The sequence below is a fragment of the Chinchilla lanigera genome, unplaced genomic scaffold, assembly GCF_000276665.1.
Source record: "Chinchilla lanigera isolate Chin_1 unplaced genomic scaffold, ChiLan1.0 scaffold00015, whole genome shotgun sequence".
NCBI classification, from domain to species: Eukaryota; Metazoa; Chordata; class Mammalia; order Rodentia; family Chinchillidae; genus Chinchilla; species Chinchilla lanigera.
This window is the reverse complement of record NW_004955416.1, coordinates 26746685-26773744: the sequence shown is the minus strand read 5'-3', so window position 1 is coordinate 26773744 and position 27060 is coordinate 26746685. Positions and strand designations below refer to the sequence as shown.

At 40.7% G+C, this 27060-nt stretch overlaps 1 protein-coding gene across 3 annotated transcripts in view; it reads right to left on the bottom strand.

Moving 5' to 3' along the window:
- Lrrc28 (leucine rich repeat containing 28) overlaps positions 1 to 27060 on the bottom strand; it is a 118234-nt gene that overhangs the window by 13201 nt on the left and 77973 nt on the right. For 2 of the 3 annotated variants that reach the window (XM_005381627.2, XM_005381628.2), the window contains 3 exons: positions 13461 to 13563; positions 2880 to 3055; positions 910 to 1069 (listed from right to left, as the gene is read on the bottom strand). In XM_005381627.2, the coding sequence (XP_005381684.1) occupies positions 910 to 1069; positions 2880 to 3055; positions 13461 to 13563 (439 nt within the window). The remainder of the gene's footprint in view (positions 1 to 909; positions 1070 to 2879; positions 3056 to 13460; positions 13564 to 27060) is intronic. The other variant, XM_013512542.1, reaches the window with a different exon arrangement.

The following is a 27060-nucleotide window of genomic DNA, read 5'->3' as shown; positions in this document are numbered from 1 at the left end:
AATAAAAGGAGAGAAGCAGGAGGAAGGGGAGGAGAAGGAGTGAAGAGGAGAAGGAAGCGAAGAAAGGAAGAAGAGGAGGCGAGAACAGAAGAGGAAACAAGAAAACAAAATGAAGGAAAGAAAATCTCGGAAGTATTTCTATAAAAATGGTCATAATGCAAACACTTTTTGGTGCTGAAAAGAGATAAAAAGCTTCAGCTACCTGGAACATTACTCACCCCAAATACCATATGTGAAGTGTAAGTAAAGTATTATAACTTCTTTTTCAGCTTTAAAAAATTCAAACTTAACAGAGAGCTTACATTTAGAAAATCCATAAGCTAAACTGTGCATGTGGGATTTCTCATTTCCTGTCTTATCGCCGTTTTCTAAACTGCAGTACCAGTGTTGAGGTTTTTACTGAATGAGCATCCTTAGCAAATTCAGAGCAGTATGCCAAGAAGTAAAGCCGGGCCTGAGAAAGCCATTGGGAAGGGCTAGAAGCTTAAAACACAAGCACCGCACATGCGCACACAGCTCAGTCACACTTTCAGTGAGCAAAGCCAGTTAAGTAGAAGGGCTGGTCCCTTCATACTGTGCAACTTTTTTCTTGCACCCCTTATTTCCTTAGTCTCTGAAGACTATTCTGAACGGGGGATAGCAGGAAGACATTCCCACAAAGGCTGAGCTATTCTAAATAACATGTATAATACAGTTGTTCTGTCTTTGACCAAAAAATTAATTAGTGAAGAAAAATGCAGGGTTCTTGCGATGCTGAAGTACCTATTTGTTTCCTTGGGCTACATCTCAGGAAGCGGGCTGTGCCCCCTCACAGCTGCTGGCTAACAGTGCTTTCAGGCACAGCCTCCCCTCTCTCCATGGTGTGCCCAGGCCCAGCTCGAAACCCTGATGCCCACTTAGCGTGATTACCCCTGGTGCAGCCCTGCCATTGGCGTCTCTCTCAAGGGGAAGAGCTTGGGGTAGACGATGGTAAACATGGGCTCACTACACCGGTGACAGTGCCCCAGGGGACAGCGCAGCAGCTCCAGGAGACTTCTGGGTAATGAGATGGGAGACAGCGAGTTCAAATCTGGAACAGAAGAGAACAATCATGCATGTGAGAGAAAAATCAGGTTTTCTGAAACCAAACTGCTTAAAATACTTCTCTTTGTTACCAGATAAGTTTAGTTAAGCCACTTTGTGCTGAGAATTCTGTTATCTGATCGGTATTGCATACAAATCCAACATTATTGGGAAATGAAAGATGCTTTTTACGTTTTTGATAGTAAAAGGAAATGAAAACCCGCTCTTTTAACAGCAACCAGGAGCGGTTCTGAGGTGGAGGCAAGAAAGAATAGGATCAAATAGTCTTTAAGAACAAGGATAAAAAAGGCGTCAATTTACCCAGAGAGGGTTTTGCAAGCTTTTGTAAGAGTCAGAGAACTAAAGCAGGACGGGGACCAGAGACTGTCGCTGACTTTCTTTAAGTCTTCCTGACTCCATTGGACATCTACTCAGTCAAGCACCAATCAAGGCTGAATTATGTTTACTGAAAAGAACGAAACACGGGCCACCAAAGAGAAGGAAAAATAAGAAGCTCAGTTTTCCCCTGTCTCATTCCCATTTTAATCAAAATAGGGAGCATTCTTTCTCAGTCTATCTGAGCCACACAAACGAGGTGCAAAAGCAAAACACCTCAGCGACCCAGGCAATCCTGACACAAATTTACCCGATGCTTCGATATGGATGATAAGCATCCAATGGAGGAAGAAACGGACATAATGAAGTGAGATTCAAGATTTCCCAGCTCGTCTCCGCAGAGGAACTACTAAACATGTTCTTAACTTTTGCATCTGTCCAGACTCACCAATCACCACTTAGAAAAGCGTAATTTACTCAAAGGTCAATACATAGAATTTTTGGTTTAGTTTTTTTTTTAAATTTTGATTTTGTACTAGATATTTCTGGAAGGTTAAGGTAAGATTTTTTTTTTGCTGGTTTTATTTTTTATGTCAAAACAAAACATTTAGCAGCTTTAAAAATACTTGAAATGTAATTTTCTTATTAATATTGCGCCCTTTTTTTGGTGGCAGGGACTGAACCTTGGCCTCACCTATGCTAAGTGTATGCTCCACCACGCACCATTAGTGCTTTCTTCAGGCCCTGCAGATACGCACCCTGCAGTCCTATAAATCTAGGCACAGTCAAGCCCCCTCCAAAACAGGAGTTGGCATGCTGTAATAACACAGCTACAGGCTCCTCATGTATATTCCTTCTCCTCACATTTCTCAGATGTAAGCAGACAGCAAGGCAAAAACCTGCTCTGCTGAAGGAGATACTCAACTCAGCTTTAAGGATAAGATCCTCCTGAATACTTCCCTATCACCAAGTTTTATTCCACACACACACACTCCCAAGCCCTAGCTGCCCTCCTTTAAACATAGTGTAACTTTGAACTGTTGCCCTTCATAACTGAGGACCACAGTTTAATGAGTGCCTGTGTTTGCAGTGGGTGCTACAGAGATCCATGTTGAGAAAATGTTACAACTTTTTTCTGTTAAGAAAAGTTCCAGCTGGGCGGGGGCACGTGTGCCTATAGCCCAGGCTATTGGGGAGAATGAATCTGCGGCAGGGGGACTGGAGCCCAGGAGTGAGACCCTGTCTCAAAACAAAAAAAAAAAAACAAGAACAACAATAAAAACAGAAACACTCCAAAGTAACCAAGATAACGTGGAAATAGTTTACTGCCACTGAACTATATACTTAAAGATAGCCAAAATGGTATATTTTGTGTTATGTATATTTTACCATCATAAAAAATATTTTTAAAAGAGCAAAGCCAAAACAGGCAGCAAAAGACACAACTGTCTGTTCAGGGTGTGAAAGGGCGGGAAAAGTACCTTTGAGGAAGTGGTGACAGGTGCGATAGAGACCCCGCATGGCCAGCTCTTGCAGAGGCAGCACGTGGTCGCGCTCCGTCCCTATGGCCTTCACCTCAGCTGGGAGGAAGACGGTCAGCTGCCCCGATGAAAAGGAGAGCAGCTTCACCTCCGACACCTGGATGGGGGCCCCACAGCTGCAGGAAGAGACACCCGCAGCGCATGAGCAAGGAGGGCCGGCACACGTGTGTTCATCACAATGCACGTTTGAAAATTTACGACGCTGCTGAATTGCTGGAATTCTTTTCAGAGTTCACACAGATGCTGCCCTGGACTCCTCAGTAATATCTGGCTCAGAAATCTAAACTCAGCCGGGGTTAGTGGCACATGCCTGTAATCCCAGCACTCAGGAGGCAGAGACTGGGGGACTGAGTTTCTGCCCTACCTGGGTATCTAGTGAGTCCGAGGTTGGCCTGTACTATGTAGAAGGATCCGGAATCCAAAACCAAAGCAAGCAAGCAAAACTCACGAGTGGGAACACGGCTAACTCACCATGAGGCCCAGTCATTTCCAGCATGGACAACTCTGAACTTCCCTTCGAAGAATCCATACAGTTTGCTTAATAAGCTCTATTTTTTCTCCTCTTACAACCCTCTGCTAATTTATCTCTACAGAACCTCCCCAAATTTAAATTTCTTCATTTGTTCCTTTCTTCCCTCCATCACAAAATGGCAACAGAGTACCTATTTTACGCCAGGCAAGATACTGAGATTAAAAGGCCAAGACGATCCCCTTCCCTCAGGGGAATAATTACAGTGTTCTGAAGTGGGGTCAGGGGAGATTTCACAGAGCAGCCCGTTCTGCCTCGGAGCTCACCACTGCCACCAGCAGTAACGGAAGGAGATATGTACTGCAAACCAAGGGGCGGGAGCACGTACAGCAGGAGCAGCGCCCTAAAGAATATGCTGTTTCTGGGGGGCAGGGTGGGCTGAAAAGGGACACAGGATGTGGAGGTTGGGAGGAGGCTGGGAACAGGAAGTGATGGGAGGAGGCTGGGAACAGGAAGTGAAGTCTGACGGCCCTAAGTTGAGGGGAAGACTCTCTGGTGGTTCTTAGAAAACTACCTGGTCACAGTATGGAGGACAGGGAGAGACTGGAAGCAAAGGGGTAAAGAAAACCATAAACAGGAGGAGACAGGAACGGGGAAGCCGTCAGGGTCTGGAGAGTGAGAACGTGAGGAAGCAGAAGAGGCGTGGAGTAGCCCCTGCGGTAGAAGCCAGTGGCTTTCTCTCCATGGGCCTAAGGCAAATGATTCACAATTTGCAACTACTGATACTTGGGGAATTAATCTGTTGAAAATATAAATGTCATTAAATTTCCGAGGCAGAACTCATAGGTGAGATGGGCTTCACAAATTCCACTTAATGGCATCTTTTTTAAATACAGCAACTGTATCGATTTGACTCTAGCAGCTCTCCGGTTTTTAGCCAGGAGTATGTTTTTCTACAGGCTATTTTGTAACAACCTAATAACACTGTTTTGATTCTAATAATTATAAATATGAATTGTAAGAGTAATGTATGATAATCGTTATGAGTTACATAATAAAGAAAGTGAGGAAAAAGTGACCAGTTTCCCAAGTTTCCCTCTTCAAACCTGATCTCCACCTTCCTTTAAAGTAACCACAATTACCATGTTGGTGCTGGTCATTCTCTTTACGCTCAACCAGAAATGTGGTGATGGATCCTTTCTTCCTATTTTCTTTTTAATCAAATGGGATCATATACTACTGTCATGGGTTTTTGTTCATGTAATCTTTCAGGCCAAACAGATTTGGAGAAATCTTTGTAAAGGCCAAGTAGCATTTCACAGTATGAATGAATATAATTTATTAATCTATTTACTATGTTCATCTCATCTTTCAAAGTTTTCTGTCCTACTCCACACACATCGTCACAATAAATGTTACATCTACTCTTGTGCATAGATGTTTGCATTGGTGGCTGTGAAAGCTGAAACATAGATGTTTGAGAATTGGTGGCTGTGAAAGCTGAAAAATTTAAATGTCTGAGGTCTTTCCTAAAAAGGTTGTGAGAAAGTATCCATTTCCCCACATCATCATCAGAACTGGGTGTTGGCAAGTCATCATGGTTGTTGAGTTTTATCACCTTTTGACATGTTTACTGGTCATTTGCATTTTCTCTCCTGAGACCTGTCCATCCACATCCTTTGCCTAATAGTCTACTGAATTAAAAAAATCATTTTTTAGGAATTTCCATATTGGCAGTAACAATCCTTTGTCATATGTACTGAAATATTTATTTCCAAAAATATTTTTGTCTTATAATTTTGCATATGGTGCTTTTTACCATGCAGCAGTCTCTTTTTTTGTTTGTTTTTTTAAAATGTCAAATCTATCCACTGTTTCCTTCAAGGCATCTAACTTTTCTGATTTCCTAAAGAGGGTTGCCCTAATTTCAGGACTGTACATATATTATCCTAAAGTTTCTTCTAGTGTATTTATGGTATTATTTTTACATGCAGATGTTTTATCTGTCTTTTTTTTTTTTTTGGTATGTAAAACTGGACTCAAATTTTTTCTTTTGAATGGACAACAATATTGGCAAAATTATTAAATAAAGCTCTCATTTACCTCTGCTTTGAAATGCCCACATTACTACATTAAGTTTCCCAATTCCTTTGAATTAGCTTTTGGAGTCCCTGGTCAGCTCAGTGATGTATTTGTTTAAACCTATGTCAATCTTTTATTCTTTTCATTACAGCAGCTTTACAGAAGATTCCATCATCTGATAAGTCTGCCCTAACCAATTTTTTTCTTGCAATTCTCAGTTGTAAGTTACTGAATTTCAATTGTACAATCATTTTATCTAGATATCCCCAAACCTTTTTGGGATTCAGATTAGAATTAATATACATTTATATGTTAATTTGGGTGAGGCAGGTCTTTGAACACTAAGTATAAAATTAACTGCTGATCTTCTGTAGATATCTTTTATCGATGAGGACATTTCCTTCCATTCCTAGTTTGCTGAAAGTTTTTTTTTTTTTTTAATGAACTAGGAATGGCCGTTGGATTGATTTCCCTTGGAGTAAACAGGAATAGAAACCAGAGGTCACCTCGGGGACTGAAGCTAACTTCAAATCACTTATTAGTATTCTCTAGCAACTGCAAACTGCTGCAAGAGCACTGTATCAGTAGAGATCCTGTCAGGAGATAGAAACCACACTGGTCACACAGACAAGAAAATGGCAAGAACTGCTAACCTGTACAACGGCTATTAATTACTAAAAAGTGTGCAGAAGTAACAAGAGCGGAAGGAAGCCAGCCCCCAGGAATGTAAGGTGAGCGCTCGCTTCAGCAGCACATATACTAAAAGAATGTGGAGAGAGAAAGAAAGGAAGCTACTTAACGTCATAAACTTGCGGGGAACTCTTTGGGGTTCATATGCCCTGGGGCCAGGAGATGTTAGGGAACTGAGCGCTACAATGATTTGTGTATTACCTATTACCCAATAGGTATCGTATTACCCAATAGGATGACATTTAAGGAAAATATTATTTAGGGAAATGGAGTCATCTGGTAAATTGAATTTTGGCAAATGTCATTTTCTGTATCACACTGTCAAGGGTATGGTGCCCAGATCCTTAGTTAAATACTAGTGTAGATGGCATTTGAATCAGCAGACTTTGAGTAGTCTGGATCTCCTTCTATGACTCAAGTGGGCCACGTCTAATCTGTCAAATGCCTTAAGAACAAAGACCAAGGTCCTCTGCAGAAGACAGAACTCAGTCTCTGGGTTGCTGTTAGACTAAGCTGAAACATCAACTCCTCCCTGCGTCTCAGACTGCTGGCTTGCCCTGCACATTTTAGTCTTGCCAGCTACTGTGTGAGCTGAACCTGACAAACACACACGGTAAAGTAGTATTATCTGTTTCCAAACTTTACAGCCATCTTGTAGTATGGGAACCATGAACGAAACTGTCAAACAAAGCAAATGTACTCTGAAATGTAAGCCATTCACGAATATTCCCTTCACACTCTTACTGACTTGGCAGCCATGGCTTCTGAACCCAACTGTGGGTGCATGGTACGTGCACAACACCCGAAGAATCCAACACAGAATACCTAAGAAAGCCTGAGAAAACCAAAAGCCAGATTCTTCCAAGTGCTTTCACTGTGTCCAATAATTAAAAAGACAGATGTCTGATTTCACAAATGAAAAGTCTCACATGAACAAGTACATGTGTCCTCACTTTATAGAAAGTTTAGTTTCCCTTTGATAATTCTTTTAGCAGGAGTTCCTACTCTTCGCCACTGGATATAAGAAGCCAATTAATTTTAAGATCCATTTATTGAATGCTTTCTGTGCTTCACACTGGAGAGCGAGCTACAGCTAGGTAGAAAGGCCGCAAGGGAAGCATTCACAGGGGTTTTTCACATCAGCTGTTCTACCGGCCACCCACACCCTGTCTGCTCTCCAAGAGTTAGCAGAAGAGCTCAACTATACATAGAGTCATGGTTCTAGGCCAAGAAGGGAGAGAGTGCAACCAGGGCACAGGCTGAGAGTACAGACAAGGGAGGAGACCTCAGTGCTACACACCTTGCTGTCTGACCTTGGACAGTTCATCTTTTGAGCATTCATTTCTTCATTTCTAAACAGACAGTAATAACACAGGAGTTGCTGGCAGGATTTTTATGCAGTAATGCAGGTAATGAGCGCATTGTCTGGTACAGAGTGTGTGCTGATCAATGTGTATGGTCATGCTTTCTTTTTATGATTAATTATTACAAGTTAGATCACAGTGAGGAATGAGGAATAATATAAACAGGGACCCAGCTCTGCGAATGCACAGGGTGCATGGAATTAAACCAGAGTATCCAGTACCTGCAAGAAAGAAGGGGGAAATGTACCTGCCTTGAAAAGTGAGCGTTACTCACCTAAAAACATAACAAAGTGACTTGTAGGGGAGCAGACCCACAATATGCTTCAGTTCCCAGTGAAATGAAAAAAGCATTAGCTCGCAATGATTAAACCTTGGCACCTTTGATTTATAATGCCATCGTTTTTTCAGATTAAGTGCTTAGGTGGTTACAGAATAAAGATTTGGATATTGAACCCCCAGATGAGTTGTTAAAATTGCAAATGTTAGTACCTTTTAGTAGCACAGATAATTTATAACAATTTCCTTTGGAATCAATATTTTCAGAGCTATCATTCAACTCCTAGCCCAAAATAAGCTACAGCGTTCTCACTCTGCTGCTGAGATGGTGCTGCATATATGCTTCATAACGTGTATGTGACTTAGCAAATTAATTCACATGCATGTCGCACTCATCATCTCACCTAACAACGTGTTAAAATGTGGTGTAAATTTTCTTCTCAAAAGTACCCACGTAGCTATCTTTTATCCTTCAAAAAGTTCATATGTAATCTGTATGCTCATGTATGTGGAAATCACTACGTATTTCTTTCTCCTTTTTAGCAAAATATTTTTTCCCCAGCTTAACGGAAAAGGAAAGAGAAGGGGTAGATCTGGAGAAGGAAGGAAGAAGCCATGTTCTCTAGGAAACACAAATCTTGTCCTGTATGACGGGTCTCAACGGAGCAGAGTTTCTTGAAGCTCAATTTTATTCTCTTTAGAATGCATTTGTTTTGCCTTTACTCTTGAAGGATATTTTCCTGGAGACAGAATTCTACTTTGACTGTATTTTGCTTTGGCTCTTAAGAAACGCTGTTCAGTTGTTTTCCGGCCTCTGTGGCTTCTGATGAGGTTAGCGGGCTTTCAAGTTGCTTCTCTGTAAGTAGTAAGTCATTTTTCTTTCAACATTTCCTTTTATTCTTTGGTTTTCGGCAGCTTTACCGGGGAGCGTTTTGTGTTTATACTGCTCAGGGTTCACTGAGCTCCTTGGAAATGTAAATTTATGTCTCACATCAAATGTGGGAAAAGCTGACGTATTATTTCTTCAAACATTGGTTATCACTGTCTCAGTCTCTATTCTTATGGGACGCCAATCGCACATGTATCGGTCTTTTTTATATTGTGTGGCAGGACCTGGACATTGCATTCATCTTTATTATTTATCTTTCTCTGCGTCCTTCAGATTGGATCATCTCTGCTGGTTTACTTCCCAGTTCACTGACTTTCCATTTACCCCATGAAGCCCATCAAACAATTGTTTTACTTCAGATATTGTATTTCTCAATTCTAAACTTTCTTTTTGTTTCTTCTTTAAAGTTTCTTTGTTTTGGTCCTTTAACTCATTAAAACCTATGTTTCCCACTGAGAAAAGGTATGATAAAGTCTTAAGTTTTAAATTTTTGTCTTGAGCCAGATGTGGTGGTACGTGCCTGCAGTCCCAGCGTTCTAGAGGCCGAGGCTGGAGGATGTGTCGTAAGACGGCCTGAGCTGTGCTGTCGAATTGTCTCCAAAACAAACAAACAACCCACCCACCCCTATCTCAAACAGCCTTGCTTTCTAGTTCCAACACTTTGGGTCATCTCAGGTTAGTCTCTGCTGATCATTTCTCTTGTGAGTGGGGGTGCATATTCCTTTTCCTCTCTCTCTCTCTCTTTCTCTTTTTCTTTCTTCTCTCTCTCTCTCTTTCTCCCTAAATGTCACATAATGGGAGGGGTCTGCATCCTGGACATTGTGAAAATGATACTGTGGAGATGAAGGATGCTGTTGTACTCCTCAAACACTCAAAAGGAAGTGTTCATACTTTTGTTTTAGCAACTGTTGAAGTAAAACTGCAAACTTTGTCTCTTGAGTAACAGCTCAAACCCCTTCAGCTCTGTTATACATGCAGCCAGGTTACTCTGCACCTGCCCCCAGGAAGTGGTGCAGATACCCAACACTGATTATTTTTGTGGATGGACAGTTTCTACCCTGAACCCCCTACATGGACTGGGATCTAAAGGTCATTTTTAGTCTACTGGTTTAACTCAGAACGCAGAATGCATTTCCCATACAAACAATTCTATTATCTTGCATGGTTATATTCACAAACCATTAGAAAGTCACTTAACCAACTGCTCCCAAATCTTGCTATAACTTGCTCATTTACACAATAAAAAAAGCAATGTAAGTGTTTGTTTTTTCTCCCCTCTTATAATCAGGTAACTGGAGAAATAACTGGTGCGGGATCCCTTTTACAATTAAGTTCTTCTGAGTACACAGATATGCTGAGCACCTCTCTCTGAAATTCTGACATGGGACAGACTTCTCTTTCTGGGCATAATGTATCAGAGCTCAAGACATTTACTCCTGTGGCAAAACACACAGAAAATCACGAAGAATTCCACGAAGCTAGCAAAGCGTACCGATGCAAGAAAGCTGTGATGGCCAGTCTGCAAGTGGGTTCTTTTTTTTTTTTTTTTTTTATTGAAGTCCAGGCTGGCTTGAACTCACTTTTTAGCCCAAGCTGGCCTCGAACCCGCAACGATCCTCCTGCCTCAGCTTCCAGAGCGCTGGGATTACAGGCATCTGCTGCCACGCCCAGCCCTGCAAGTGGGTTCTGAGTGCCTCCCCAAGTGGCGACCAAGAGGGCTGACCTGCGTGACCAGTGGTCTGGACCGAGAGGATGGCGTGTGGCTTCCAACTAGGCCACAGAAGTCCCTCCCCTGCTCTACACTTCTCTCTCTGCACCCCTCTTCGGGGGGTCATTGCTTGTATTGGTTATTTTTGTCCGGATAAACACGTAAATCATCTTTGTTTTTTGGTAACTCCTAGCACAGTGTTGAGTTGCTGGCTAGGGCTCAATAACTAACAAATAAACATACAATAGCAGGAGCTAATTTTGTTCAGGTTTTCATGAACATCTAAGATAATTTTGTGAGACTTCTGAAATTTCTTAAAACTGTACATCCCTTGTTAGTTGATTTTTAAGTGTCTATCATACATTTATGCACAATTCTCTTCTCTATTCTCCCTCTGAGATATTAATTTATATATATGAAACCTATATAGATAACACACACACATACACACATAAAGCACGTATAGCAGACTTGACATATTGTCCTACACTCCCTAAACCTGACTCCTTTTGCACTGCTGTTGCTCAGTTCCCTTGGAGCCTGGTGCTGCGCAGGACACGGCACTTGCCTCGGTGAAGCTGGGCTTCCATCTGAGCTAGAGGTAACATCACTCACAGGGGAGAATCAAGTGAACCAAACCTTCAGGTTCAGTTTCGTCCGTTACTTATTGTTCCTGGTGCCCCGCGCTAGACAAGGACGTCCAAGGGCAGGTGCTGCATGGCTTTGCCCGTCACTGTTCGGCTATCGTCCAGCTGTGACCACAGAGAGGAGCTGCTCCATAAATGCTCATTGAATAAACAACTGAAGCAAGGGTCAGACTCAAGAAGTGCACTTTCTAGGCCTCCAATACGCTCATTACCCTTTTATTGTGCTTTCCTCAGGAGGCTGTCCTACTCCTTCCCTCTCCTCTGCCCTGGGCTGAGGCAGGAAGCGCTGTCACTGTGACTTGGCATGGCGGGTGTCCTTTTTCGTGTACTCAACAGACAGACAAAAGGACAGGAGGGACTTTAACTTTTTCACCAGGGCTTCATTCTGCATTACCATGAAAGTCCTGTATATATTTTCCATAAAAATGCTATTGAAGAAGTATCACTTTTGGAGTACAAAATAGGTTCAAGAACCTTATAATGGGCTCGCTTAGGAATGTAATGAATGGAATTAAAAATGCATCCTGAGTTTTGACTTAAACCAACAGACTAAAAGTGCCTTTTGGATCAGATTCTATTTGCAAGAGAGGCTACTAATATTAGAAAACTGGTTATTTCATACTCTCTTCATAATTTTCTACTATTAACAAAATAAGCTCTTAATCATAAAAGCACAAACTATTAACTAATACTTTGTATATTTTCCCATACTATTTATTTCCTCAAAGATTTGGAGCTTCTATGAAATTCAATACAACTGCCACCAGACACCAACTCAAAGATGAAAAACTATCTTTCTTCTCGGCACAAACAGAACTGTCTGGTAGTCAATAACATCCATATAAAAACCCAGCAGTGGTGCATGCCTAATCCCAGCACTCAGGAGGCTGAGGCAGGAAGACTGCCATGAGTTTGAGGGCAGTCTGGGCTACATAATGAGTTCAAGGCCAGCCTGAACTACAGAACGAGACCCTGTCTCAAAAAACAAAACAAAGCGAAACAAAAAATTCATATATAAACACCAAAGCAGAAGGCTCTCTATCTCAAATAAAAGTGATTCCTTAACTGTAGTGGAAACTTAAATCACAATTCAGAGCAGTCTCAGAGGACTCTGGTGTGGGGAAAGTGCCTTCAGCTTTGCCATCTTGTGCATCAAAATGACTGAGAACACTCTGCTCGCCACTTGGAAGACTTGGGCTACAGTGAAAATGCTTTAAAAATGCACTGGAATTAAGGACTGGGTGGGACCACAGCTGTGACAAAATCAGCTGTCAAAAAACCACGGAGCTGAAAACGCTACCACACATCCTACCACCACTGCTTCACAGAAGGTTCTGGAAGAAATCTCTGAGCTCGGATTTCATCAGCTGCATAGACACTGAACTCATAGAGGGCTTTCCCCAGGTAACACATGTCTAATTTTTCCTAAGGGAAGGCCACTGTTCCTAGGACTGCCTCTCTGGAGCATTCGTGGCTCTCTGCCCGTGCCCTGGAGCCAGGCCAGCAGGGGAATAGCTGTCCTCAATGCATGCGCTTACTGCCATCCCAGTTCTTGCAGAACTAAGGAGCCTGGGCCAAGTTATGCAAGATGCTGGGGGTGAAGAAGAGTCCAACGCTGAGGCGTCTCAAAGATGATGCCTGGGCCCTGGAGTGGGGCGAGCAAGGCCAGTCAAACGCAGGTTCTGAGGGGGAAGCTTGTCTCCTCATCTCAGAGCCCCCTGAGAACCACACTGGAAGGTGGTTCTGTCAGCCTGCTGTCGAACGAGAAGCTGACGCCATCTTTCTAAAAGCCTAAGAAGGACAGATTAGTGCTGCTCTGAAAATAATAGACCATCATTTCCTATTGACTGACGTATCTGTTTTGGTTACTAGAATCATGATTTGTATCGAGCGACTATCTCGAATGTTGAATTTTAAATATTTCCAACTGGCACAATCCTAGCTACTCGGGCTGCTACTGTGGGGAAATAGTCATTATGGGTGAGTTCAGAGAAAAGCTGGTTCCTCCATGTTCTGTGACTGATAACAGTGCATTCAGAATGGCAAATGTGACAGTGTATCAGTGTTTCAAATCATAACATCATGAACAAATATATACAATTTTATCTGTCAAGTATACCTCAATAACGCTTGAAAAATAAAGCTGTTCATTTCCACAGCAGAAAAATAAGTACGTGTGAATTCATTTTTCCCTTGATTAGAAAAAAATAAAGAATGTGCTGATGGAATCCACAGCTCTCTCACTGAGTCCAGCACGCAATATTCTACATTTCCTGCTCATAACCTTAGTTCTTAAGGATAGTTGGTTTAGCATGTCAAGGCCACACATAAAACTGAACAGAAGTAGCAATAATAGTCCAATTCTTTGTAAGTCTAAAATGTGAAGTCAGCCTTACCCACTGCACCCGATGACTTTGTTGTATAGGTATGACGGCAGCCCTTTCAGGTGAATGTTGTTATCCACGTACACGTACTGTAGTTCTCGAGATCGACCTAGATCTGGAATAGAAAGGAAAGGGCTGTAATTCCTTTTAACAGGTGCCATGATGATGTGAAATGTCATGTATTCAAAAATTTCTATTCTGGAAGAAAAAATATTGTAGCTTCAATTCTGACTGTGAGATGATGTCAGCTGCAATAGTGGATTGTGCTTCAGAAAATGGAGCTGCAGAAAAGCTACTTAACCAACCTAGACTTTGGATTCTTAGACTGAAGATGAAATAGCTGGGATTAGAATATTATCTTTCCACATAAAGATTCCTTGGTATTTTATAGGCGATTTTAAGTTATGGAGAAGTTTGCTGTAGGTGATTTATTTTCGTTTTTCGACATAGAAAATGTTACACAAAATAACTTGACAGCTCAGCATATCCAAGCCCACTTCTGCCTTTTGGTGACAATTCATTCCTTGGCCAAACTTAGTCAGGCCCCTGAACCTCCTGGCAGGTTCATCTGCGTATTTCCTTGTAAAATCCGGCTTTAACAAAGAACTTTGCTACGTCAGTTTAGCAAGAAACTCCCTTCCCTGCAGCTCATTATGTGATTAGGCTCTTCATCCTTCACCGTCTCTTCGGTGAAGTCTGATCACCTTGGCCCGTCTGCAGCAGGAATCTTGTTAGGTTAGTTAAGCTGGAATTCCCATTACCCTCTTAGTAATTTTCCACCCATCGACTCCCACCAGCCTGCTCTAATTCCCATTTGCTCATCCTGTATTCTGAGTTGACCCAATCTCTCTCCCCTACTACAAGATTCCATTGCAGGGGTTTCTGTACCTATTTCAATGGTGGTTAATAAAGTCAACCTTCCTGTGCTTTAAAGTGTCACTGAATTTTTTCTTTAAAAAAAAAAATCCATATATCAAGATTTCCTATGTCTCATCTCTAGCGGGCAGAAAGACTGGAAGCAGGCGAGGGAGGACTACAGTTTTAGGAGCCGAGCAGATGTGGGACTGGACCTAGCTGCCTTGTAGCTACAGGGTAAGGAACAAGTGAAGCACAGGCCAACCTCTGCCCCACAGAGGCATGAAGACGGGGCTGATAATACCATGTGTCAGTGAGCAGGGGTTGGATGAGAAAAGGGGAGACAGATCTGCAACAGGAACAGGACGCCAGAACCCAGGTATGTACTTCCCAGATGTGGCAGGGCAACGGGGGTGGGGTAAAGGTTGGAAGCTCAGAAAGGAAATGCACCTCCACATCCCAAGGGCCATCTCCAACCAGTAAGACACACAGACCAAGAGTCCAGATCATCCCTACTCATACGCGCCACCATTTGTGGCCAACTCTGGTTTCCACTCCTAGCACTCCCTGAACAGGGCTGTTTGTCTTTACCACCACAGAGGCATCCAGCAGAGCTCTGGGCAGCCTTGCTGATGCTCTCCTTCGGAAAGCAAGAGCATCATCTGTGAAAAGTCGTCTGGAGTCCCACTTGTAAACATAGGAAACAGGCTGAAAGAGATCTCTTCTTCCTAGACTTTCCACGGTCTCGGAAAGACAAAAGCTCAAACATTGATTAAGTGAGGAGGTTCTTTGATACACTTACAATCCCAAAGATAAGCCATTTACCCATTAAGGTCCTTTTAGACACTATGCTAGGCCTTGGGATTACAGATATGAGCACCGCTTTAATGGATGGGAACACAGACATGAAAAGTGATGACTGCAATACGATATGATCATTGCTATTAGAGGCTTGTGTGAAGTCTACAGCTCACAGATGGGTCCTCCACAAAGTGAGAGGAGGGGAATACAAGACTGAGGTGGGGAAGGACACCCGGGGGAGCAGACAGGGAAGAGTTAACCTCATCCCCTCCTGGTCCTGTTACAACAACCCTTCCTGGGACTAGCACTGGAGAAAATAATTAAAAGAAGCTAAGACTAGGAGCAAAAGAACAGGCAACAAAAGGTGAAGTGGCAGCTCTCTGGGAGGTAGGGGGAGTAGGGGGCTGCCGGCTGGAGAGTTCCCTGTGCCGTGGTTTTACAAGTATCTAACCAAAGGAAGCAGAAGCGAGGGGTGTGCTTGCAAAGGCTAAGTCACAAAAGGCACTGTGGTGTCCTCCTTTCTCTCTCTGGGGTCACCCATCCTGGAGCAAGAGGAGTCCCTTGTCACCAGGGCAGCCCCGCAGCCTGTGTGGGAGCATCTGTAAGCACACTTCCGCGCCCCAGGCCACGCCTGTGGATGACTCCACCCCCAAGACTACATAAATATCCTGTTCTTCCTCAAAATTTTCTCCACTGATTTTAGGCCTCATTCCTGGAGCCTGTCTACACTCTGAGTACTTATCTAATAGTGATTTTCTATTTTCATTTTTCTGGCTACATTTATTCTATGGAATTCTTCTGTAAGGAAGAGCTATTCATTCTCTGTCATTTATTTGATTTTTATGTTAATGTGATTCATGGATATTTATTTTATTATAAAGGGTTAAAAACTAGATACTAGTGTCACTTGCCTTGCTGGTAAAATGTTTGCTTTGGCAATTAGGAACAACTCTGGGTTGGCTACTGTGCTCTCCCAACCAGTCGTCACCCTTTTTTGACTATGTCCAGACTTTCTCGTACAAAAATACGTTGCACTCTCAGCTTACAGTTTCTCCGTCAAAGCCTTGACATCAGTGACTTCTCTAAGGAACCTTAGTTCCTTTTGCTGGAGTATGATGTTTAAAAACCATGATTTGAGAGCTAGACGTGCCCGGCAGTGCTGGGTGTCATCACTTCAGGGCTCTGGTACCCAGGAAACATGCATACTAAAACCTGTGCATGGAGATATTTCTCTCCTTGGAGGTGTGTCTTCGGCATACATTCCTAGAAGTGAGCCTTCATCCCTACCAGCTATGTGCGAGAACACCTGCTTCCTCCAGGAACCAGAATACGCTGTTATACTTTAAATTTATTTTTGCTATTCTGGTAGGTAAGTAATAACTCGGCATTGTTTTCATTGGCATTACTCTAAGTGAACACTTAAAAGTATGTCTGAAGGGCATTTTTATACAGATTTTTTTTGTGAACTATTTATACAAGTCTTTTCTCCATTTTCCTATCAGGTTTTTGGTATGTGGGGCCTTTATTTCTTAGGACGATAGCCCCATATCTGTGGTATACGTGATAAATATTTTCTCCTAGCTTGTGAATGTGTCATTTGACTTTGTGGTGTTTTTTGTCATGCAAAATATTTAAATTCTGTTTGTAAAATTTGTCAATCTATTTTTCTAGGTTTTAAAAAAAAAATCTGTTTTTCCCTGTGATAACAAAGGATTTGTGTGTGTGTGTGTGCTTGTGTGGGTTTCATTTTTCTAAAATTTAAGTTCTTATTCCACTTGGGATTTATTCCTATGCATGTTATAAAATGTACAGCTAACTATTCCTTTTTCCATTTGGTGATCCAGCCGTCTCAGCACCATTTATGAACTTTTATAGTATCTTTATCCCACTAATACCAAAGGGGGGGAAAAACTCGTAAGACTAAAAGGAAAAAAATAATAAAGCACACAGATTCCAGAAGAAAATAACTGTGTTCTGCCTGGCAAGCACAAGGTCGTGAGTTCGGTTCCCGGTACCGGAGAAAAACAAAAAACAAAAAACAAAAAACAAAACGAAAAAAAAAAAAAAAAAAGAAAATAACTGTGTTGTTAATTCATGCTGCAAACATGTAAAAAATTAAAGGCACTAATCCAAAAAAAAGGCATGCCATTAGAAAATTAGTACACCGGGAAGAATAAGAGAGCCAAAGTGTCTGTGCTGTCACTTACTAGCCAGCTGAGCAGAGCCTCAATATTTGCGTGTGTTAAGTGGCATGACAGTGCCAGGTCTCTCAGCTTTATTAGGACTTCAGAATGCGAAGGTGATCTATTGTTTAAATGACCATAGACCGTGCTTTAAACATCAAAATACAGAATTACCAAAATACTGTATACTGCTATTCTAGTAAACTAAAATGCTGAATACACTTATAAGACAAAACCTAGATGGGAAAAACATAAATACCAGAATCCACTTGCAATAGAGAAGACCTCAAAATTACACTTAGAATTCCTACTCTAACTTTCTTCACTACTCTGATACACAAATTTTAAGCAAATAGAAAAATCTGTAAACTTTAAAGGCATATAGAAAACTTAACAATTTTTTTAGGAAATGAAAATTGCTTTGATAAAATGATCTCTTGTTTCAGATTTGCCTTTTAGAGCCCTTAGAAAACTAGCTCAAGGAAAGCCTAGAACAGAGTCTTTACTTGGGTTTATATATCAGTAAGGAGTTTAGCATAGTAACTAAGAAAGCACAAACAGAGACTTGGAGTCACACAATCTGAGTTCGAATCCTCACTCTTCCACTTACTACATATATGGTATTAGTTTCTCATCTGTATAATAGGGAAAATAAAGCTGTTCCTTAAGTTTAGTAAAGATTACTAGCAATGTTTATAAATTGTGAAGCAGAATCCTTATCATGTAGGCTTCTCCAATGTACAGCAGTTATTGTTCTCATTATTATTAGTAAGGGACACACTTGGATGTACGGTAGAAGGCCAATTAAGAGAGAATTCTCCTTGGCATGTAGCAAATGGTACTAGCACATTTCTGTACTTTAACTGCACAGAAAAGAGTTAGAGGCTACAACCTCTGGAGACAGTGATTCATCCCTTCAAACCGAGGACACAAAATGGGAAATGAGACAGGAAGGACCTCTCTCCTCTAATACACCACAAAGGACTTGCGCAAGATGAACGGGGTGACACTCAAAGATCATACCACAAAGTTATAAAAGTTGACACTTGTTACTTCTTGTACAGTGTTCTTTCTTAGCTCAGATTTTTTAGGGAAAAATGAGCAATTAATGATTTAAAAATAGGACTCGGTTTACATTTTTATCTTAGGCTTTCAACATTCCAGAGAACTTGGTTTATACCTCCTCACCACAATTTGAGGAATGCAATTTCTTATACATGCCCATAGTGGTAAGAAGCATTTTATGCTAAAGCTGAATCAAAGCTACTATCTGCTGTGTTTAAGGCTTTTATGTACTAGCCAGCATAAGTGCAGGTGGACATGCATGTTTAATACAGATAATTAAACCTTCCAAACAGCAGAATATGACATAAAGTGAAAAGACACGGTGGAAATGACATACTATAGCGGGTTTGGAGTCAGAACTGCGTCTAAATCCTGGCTCTCCACTTACTGTTTCCTGACTCCAAGAGAAATACAATGCTCTGAGCACTTATTTCCTGTTTCCTCTGCTGTCTACTACCTATCTCTTAGACTTGTTATGAACATTAGGCAGTGTAGATGGTGTTAAGTTTGATACCTTACAGAATAACTGGTGGTTGATCCATCTTAAGCTTTTTACCTCCTTTTGCATATAAAGAAAAGATCAACGCAGAGAGCGCAGGTCAGTGAGGAGAACCAGGCAGCTGTGTGGTTTTAGCTGACACAGCACAGCCTGCTGGTGAGGCTGAAGCAACTAAATGCGAGGCAAGGTCACAGACTGCAAGGGCGGAGCGCTGACAGCCTTAGGAGGGCATGCTCTCTCTGCTGGCAAAGCCCCAAGCGCAACGGAGGGGCATTTTAAACCATAATGAGGCGAACATATGAGTATTTGCTGCCTGAAAAAGCTTTGAGGTAGTTCTTACACTAACACAGAACATTTTCACTCAATAATTAGGAAGAGACCCTTTAGCTACTAACTAACAAGGTCATTTGTTTTCTTCCTTCAAATAATATTAATGCAGAAGTACACTGCAATAAATACATCATACAATTATATTTTTTGAAGTTCTTGGCTGGGCGTGGTGACGCATGCCTGTAATCTCAGTACTTGGGAGGCTGAGGCAGGAGGATTATTGCAAGTTTGAGACCAGACTGAACTGCATAGAGAGACCCTGTCTCAAGAAGACCAAAATAAATAAATAAATAAATAAATAAATAAATAAATAAGGTTCTTGTGCATAAATGCACATTATGTAAAATTTTTAAAACTAGGAAGTTGCCAGGCCTAGCAAGCTAGGTTCCAGAGCCATAAAGAACTTTTTGTTTTTTTTTTGTTTTTTCTCCGGTACCGGGAACCAAACTCACGACCTTGCACTTGCCAGGCAGGCGCTTTGCCGCTGAGCTAAATCCCCAGCCCCCCATAAAGAACTTTCTCATGTGGCTTTTCAAAGTACCACACTAAAGTATTTATTTCCCTTTTACCTTCCAGGTTCACAGATCTAAGTTTATTACTTAGAAATTAGCAAAAGCTAGAAGTCCTGCACAAATTCCAATTCTTTTCATTTTTTTCAACCTCAAAGTCCTCACATGTGCAATCCATATGGTTGAAGATGGAACAAAATGCTCTTGTGTATAGGTTGTTGTTGTTTTAAGCCTAACTGCAAAAGCAAGCAGGGAATGACAGCACAGGCCCCAGGCAGAATAAGATCTGCGCTTATTGCATTCTCACCAGTATAGAATTTATCACAGGAGGAATGGTGCATTCTCTCCAACAAGATGGTGGGGCAACAGAGCCCCATGGGCACAGCAAGAGACCAAAACTGGTTGTCTGGAATGCTCTACCAGTGTTAAACCAATTATCACAGTTCGGTAAATCAGAGACACTAGGAGTCACAATTATAACATTTTTAATGGGGTTTTCTACAATAAATTCATGGTAATTTACAATGTATTCCAATAGTTTTACTTTTTTTTTTCTGAGACAGGGTCTCACTATGCAGTTCAGGCTGGCCTTGAGCTCACTTTGTAGCCCAGGCTGGTCTTGAACTCCCAACGATCCTCCTGCCTCAGCTTCCCAAGAGCTGGGATTACAGGTGTGTGCCACCATGCCCAGAGTCCAAATAATTTTAATTTAAATTATCAATATGATGTCTTTTATAATGAAAACACTTCAGCCAGCTTTGTTAGAATAATGAAAATGTTAAGTGCTAACTTGTTTAAATACACATACCACATATATACAGACTCCATTAAATCTTTTACCCATACTTTCTGATCTATTGAGTTTTACAAAATAAAATTTCATAGTGAATGATAATTTAATAAGGTACATATACCCAGCAGATAATTAACAATTTTCTTATTAGTTAAGTTTATTGGTACCTTTTAAATATATATAATGATCGGTTTCATCACAGGGACTTTGTACCTAAACATGACTTACCTCAATTTCTTTTTCGCCATTCCCTTAACCTCCCTCTAACGCCTCTTCCCCTTGTTATTTACAAAAGCTTGGCTTTTATTTTTCCCTTTTTTGCTCATATTTTTCTTTTCCCTTCCTTTCTTCCTTTCCCCTTCTCTCCTCCCTAGTCCCCTTTCCGAATTGAGTATTTTCTTCCTATTTCATAATATCTAGTATATATTCTGGTCCTTAGTTACACCTTTGGTTTTTTGCCTCATAGAAACAATGTAATATTTACCCAAGTGTATTTCACTTGAGAGTATGGTCTCAAGGTCCATCCATTTATCCATAAATGTCTCAAATTTATCCTTTATGGCTGAGTAGTACTCCATTGCATAAAAAATTGTATCTTCTTTACCCATCAAATGGTTGATGGGCATTTGGGGTGCTTCCAAGATTTAGCTGTTACAAACTGTGCTGCTATAAATACGGGTGTGCACACATCACTATGGTATGATGTTTTTCATTCTTTTTGGAAGACACCAAGAAGAGGAATAGCTGGGTCAAAACAAACTCTAGTTTTAGTTTTTGAGGACTTTTCACACTGATTTCCACAGTGGTTGCACCAGTCTACACTCCCACCAGCAGTGGAGAAGGGTTCCTTTTCCCCACAGCCCTGCTAGCATTTGTTATGGCTGAGTTCTTGATGATAGCCATTCTTCCCAGGGTGAGATGGAATCTCAGTATTGTTTTAATTTGCATCTCTTAAGTGACCAGGAATGTTGAACATTTTTCATACATTTATTTGCTGTTTCTATTTCTTCATCTGAGAAGTGTGTATTCATCTCAGATGCCCATTTTTGGGTTGGGTCTTTAAATTGGGGAGGTCAGATTTTTTTGAGTTCTTTATATATTCTAGATATTGGTCCTTTGAGGAACAGCTGGCAAAAGTTTTTTTTTTTTTTTTCCCACTCTGTGGGTGTCTCTTCACTCTGTTGATGATTTATTTTACTGTGCAAAAGCTTTTTAACAAGATGGGTTCCCAGTTGTTGACTCTTGGTAATATTTCCCTGTGGTCTGGGTTTTTTTCCTGAAGTCTTTGCTTATACTTATGTCTTCAAGAGTTCTACCTATTTTATAGCCAGCAGACTTAATGTTTGTTTTAAGATTTAGATCTGTGATCTATTTTTATTTTAGCTTAGTGCATGGTGAGAGACATGGGTCTAATTTTTGTCTTCAGCAGGTGGAAAGCCCCCCCAGTACTATTTATTAAATAGGCTTTCTTCCAGTGAAAGTGTTTGGTCTCTTTGTCAAAGATAAGGTGGCTGAGTGTGTTCAGAGTTGTTTTTGCATCTTTTAATCTGCCCCATTGATCTTTGGGTCCGTTTTTTTTCCCCCAAATACCATGCTTTTTTTTTTTTATCAGAGTAGTTTTGTACTATGATTTGAAGTCAGGGATTGTGATGCCCCTTGCTTTGCCTTTGTTGTCCAAAACTGTTTTTGCTATTCTAGGTATCTTCTGGTTCCAAATAAATTTTAAGATTGTTTTCTTTAATACCGTGTAAGGTAGTGTTGGTAGTTTGATCAGGATTGCATTAAGACTGTATAACAATTTTAGGAGTATGGCCATTTTCACAATATTGGTGAAAGAACAAGAGATAGCTTTCCATTTTCTGATATCCTCTTTGATCTCCCTTTCAGAGTACTGAAGGTTTCAATGTAAAGATCTTTTACTTTCTCTGTTAGACTGATTCCTAAGTATTTCATTTTTTTGAACATTACTGTGAAGGGTGTGTTTTCCCTAATTTCTCTCCCAGTGAGTTTGTTGTTTGAGTTCAGGAATGCTACTGATTTTTGAGTGTTGACATTGTATCCAGCTATGCTTCTGAATTTGGTTATTAAGCCTAGAAGTCTTTTGGTGGAGTCTTTGGGGTCTTCTATGTAGAGTACCATGTCATCTGCAAATAATGATAATTTCACTTCTTCTTTTCCTATCCTTAGTCCTTTATTTTTTCTCTTGTCTAACTGCTCTGGCTAATGTTTCCAGAACTATATTGATTAGGAGTGGTGATAGTGGACATCCTTGCCTTGTTCCTGATTTTAGAGTGAAAGCTTTCAGTTTTGACCATTTAGTATGATGTCAGCTGTTAGTCTGTCATAGATGACTTTAATTAGATTGAGATAAAGACCATCTATTCCAATTTTCTGTAGGGCTTTTACCATGAGTGAGTGTTGGACTTTTTCAAATGCTTTTTCTGCATCTACTGAGATGATCATATGGATTTGTCCTTGGCTCTGTTAATATGGTACATTACATTTATTGATTTGCATATGTTGAACCATCCCTGCATCCCTGGAATCTATCCTGAACCCTACTTGGTCATGGTGTATAAACTTCTTGATGATTTTCTTCATTCTGTTTGCCAGTATCTTATCGAGGATTTCTGCATCTATGTTCATTAGGGAGATTGGCCTGTAGTTCTCTTTCTTGGTTGGGTCCTCCTCTGGTTTTGGTACCAGGGTAATATTTGCTTCCAGGAATGAATTTGGGAGTACTTCTTTCCTTTCAATTTCATTGAAGAGTTTGAGAAGTATAAATATTAGGTCTTCTCTAAATTTCTTAAAGAAACCAGCAGTGAATCCATCAGCAGCTGGACTTTTCTTTGTTGGTAATGTTTTAATTACACCTTCAATTTCATTGACTGATATTGGTTATTTGTAATTTTTATATCTTCTTGATTCAGGTTTGGTAATCACTGTGTCTAGGAATCTGTCCATTTCATCAGCATTTTACATTTTACTAGAATAAAGGTTCTCAAAGTGGGTAATCTAGATTTCTGCAGGATCCGTTGTGATTTCACCCTTTTCATTTCTAATTGTTTGAATATGAGTATTTTCTTTCCCTTTTTTGATAAGGTTTGTCAACTTCATTTAATCTTTCAAAGAACCAAGTCTTCAATTTATTGATTCTTTGTATTGTTTTCTTAGTTTGTACTGCATTAATTTCTGCTCTGATCTTTGTAATTTCCTCCCTTGTATGAGTTTGGGCTTGACTTGTTCTTTTTCCAGAAGTTTGGAGTTCAACATTAGGTTGTTTGAGCTTGCTCTGTTTTCCTGATGTGAGAATTCACTGCTATAAATTCCCCTCTGAGGACTGCAGTCATCGCATCTCATAAAGACCGGTATGTTGTATCATCATTATCATTCAATTACAGATATTGTCTAATTTCTTCTTTAATTCCACCTGTGATCTGTTCATTGTTCAGGAGGGTGTTATTTAATTTCCATGTGTTTATGAAGCTCCTGTGGTTTATTTTGCCAATGATTTCCAATTCCCTTGCACTATGATCAATAATGTGCATGGGATAATTTCAATTCCTTTGCATTTACTTAAGCCTGTTCTATTAGTCAGTATGTGCTCTATTTTCTTTTTTTTTTTTTTTTGGTTTTTCTCCGGTACTGGGAACCGAACTCATGAACTTGCGCTTGCCAGGCAGGCGCTTTTGCTGCTGAGCTAAATCCCCAGCCTCTTGTGCTCTATTTTCGAGGATAACTAACAATTGTTAAATTTTAAAAAAACTGATTGTCATAGGTTTGTATGGCCAAAGCCTTCCTTTGTTATTGGTTCAAAGAGGCATGCTTTAGCATCTTCATTTGTCTTGCACAGAAATAATAAGCAGCAAAGAAATAATAACCAATTAACTAAGCATGTGCCAGATGTTTGGGGCCAAAAAGTAAAGATACACAGTAGTCCCTACCCTTCCTTACAGTCTAGTGAAAGAGGAAAAAATAGTTCACATTGACTGCATACTTCTGGGATATTTGCTGAGTGATTTGTGTTTAAATGGATCTTACTGAATTTTCAGGATAGTGTTATGAAACAGGTGTTAATGTTACTCTGTTGCTGAGACTTTGATTAAATAACCTTCTTTTGCTCAAGTTCATACCCTTATTAAATGGTAGAGCTGGGTTTCAAGGCAAATCTGCTTGCCTCATTATGCTGTTTGCTAGTAGCCTCCCCAACACATAATTTCTTGTTAAACAATGTACTCCGACACAGTGGAGAGACAGTACTGCCTAGGAGGACCCGTGGGTGCTAGGATAATAAAAGGGCTTGTGCCGTACCCAAGGCATCCAGGTGTGATGTCAGAACTGGGTCATGAAGGAGACATTGCCAAAGAGATAAGTAATGAATGAAGTATTTCTTTGCTTCCTTTAAAAGATCAAAAAACTAGAGGGGTATTTGCTTGATATCCCAGCTGCTCAGGAGTCTGAGGCAGGAAGAGGCTAAGGCCTGAGAATTGCAAGTTCAAGGACATCCTGGGCAACTTAATGGGCCCTCAGAATAAAATAAAAAGGGCTGAGGCGGTAGCTCAGTGGTAGAATACATGCACGCATGAGGCCCTGGATTCAATAGAGTAACCCCAACTCCCCCCAATAAAAGACCAGAGAAATGATGGACAGTTCTGACTCACAGATTCAGGGCAGAAATATTCAGAATTCCTTCAGAGAAGATCCCAAGGAGACTTCATGATTGTCCAGTGAAGCACAGACAGCAGATTTACTGTCAAGCACCATGGAAGCTAGGGTGAAGAAAAAAATGTCTTCTCTCTGCAGAGCATCTTGAACTGTTGCTCAGCTGGCCTGGGATCTCTTTCTTTGTTTTGTTTTGAATTTAAGAACGTTGCTGACAGTGATGACGGATGGAAATTCCAGATTCTTGCTTTTAAGTCAATTGACAACATATTCCAGACTCCCTGGTACTGCACATTCTTGTTACTATTTTAAAAGCTGTAAGTTCCAGAATCAAAACAACAAAAACTTTTTGCCAGTAAACATTCTGCTCATGGTTCTAAGCCCCATACTACTTCTTTTCCTAACCTTGACATCTGTGCCTTTTTAAGAATGAATTGTACTTTCTTTGCTTTGTTTTTAATTGATACTTGGAAGACATGGCTCTATTTCTTCATATTAATCCTCCTTAGAGAACAAGACACATTTGTCCATGAAAGCTCATCTAACTTAGGTGTAACTTTCTCATCACTCATTAGCATAGTAAGTCAACATCTGTCCCATGCTGAAGAAGCCACATTAAATGATCCTGTTAATTCCCTAAGAAACCTTAACGCAAGGGCAAGAGCCTGTTATGGTTTGTGTCTGCATGTCCCCCCAAAGCCTCATGCAGTCATGGGGTGGGCTCCTAGATTTATGATTGATTCATGGTCCAATGTTGGGATTATGGGTGTGAGTGCTGCACCCGCCCTGGGGTGGATAGTTTGCATATGTAAGGGAGAGGAAGTGGCTGCTCACAGCTACTCCTCCCTTTTGCTCTTGCTGCTTTTGCTGTCTTCCGCCATGAACCCATGAATGGTTGTCCTCTCTCACGTGCCACCCTGCCTTAGTGCCAGCCGAGTATGGACTGACACCTCCACAAACTGTGAGCTAAATAAACCTTTCCTTCCTTAATTCTGGGTGTCAGGTATTTTGTCTCAGCAATGAGAGAAAAGTAATCAAGACAGAGCCTTAGGCAATGAAGAAAGTAAAAGGGCACACCAGGAAACAGTGTGCACCCAGACAGGTATAAAGAACTTTTCATCACCAATTCTTGCAAAAAGAGCTCAAAAAAGAGCACTGAGCATCCATTTTCTTAAAGAAGGTTTCATCCCAGAGTTACAACTTTAAGTTTGAAACACGGTCTCTTTGGATGGTAGTTAACAGATCAATTCTCTCCCACGTCTTCCCACTGCTAGTTTGTTTTTGTTTTGTCTTTTTGTTTTTTTGGTTTTTTTTTTTTTTTTTTTTTTTTTTGGTTTTTCTCCGGTACCGGGAACCGAACTCACGTGTTTTGTCTTTTTGAGACAGAGTCTTGCTACGTAGTTTAGGCTGGCCTTGAGCTTAGCTTGTAACCCAGGCTGGTCTCGAACTCACAATGATCTTCCTGCCTCAGCCTCCCGAGTGCTGGGATTATAAGCATGTGCCACCACACCTGGCTCCACTGCTAGTTTCTGAACTTTGTTTCATGAACTTCTTTTCTTCTTTTTCAATATTTCTCTTTTTTATTTTTAAATTTCTTTCCATTTTTTAATTTCTTTTCCTTTGATTAGTGACCCACCCAACAATTCCTCCAGAACACAATTTTAGTCACATTTTGTTCCCCTTTAGAAAGCAATTACCATAATTTCTACTCAAAAACAGGCCAGCCTCCAACTTCTGAGACTTTCTGTCTCTACTAGAATAAACTTGTTAGCACTGAAATTTATTTAAGGCCGCAAACTTTGCAAATTAGTTCCAATAAACAATGACCTTAACGGCAACAGTCCTTTAAAAGACAGGCAAATACATTCACAGTTCACTTGAGTACAATTTACACTCACCTCTGTGTCTGAGATTA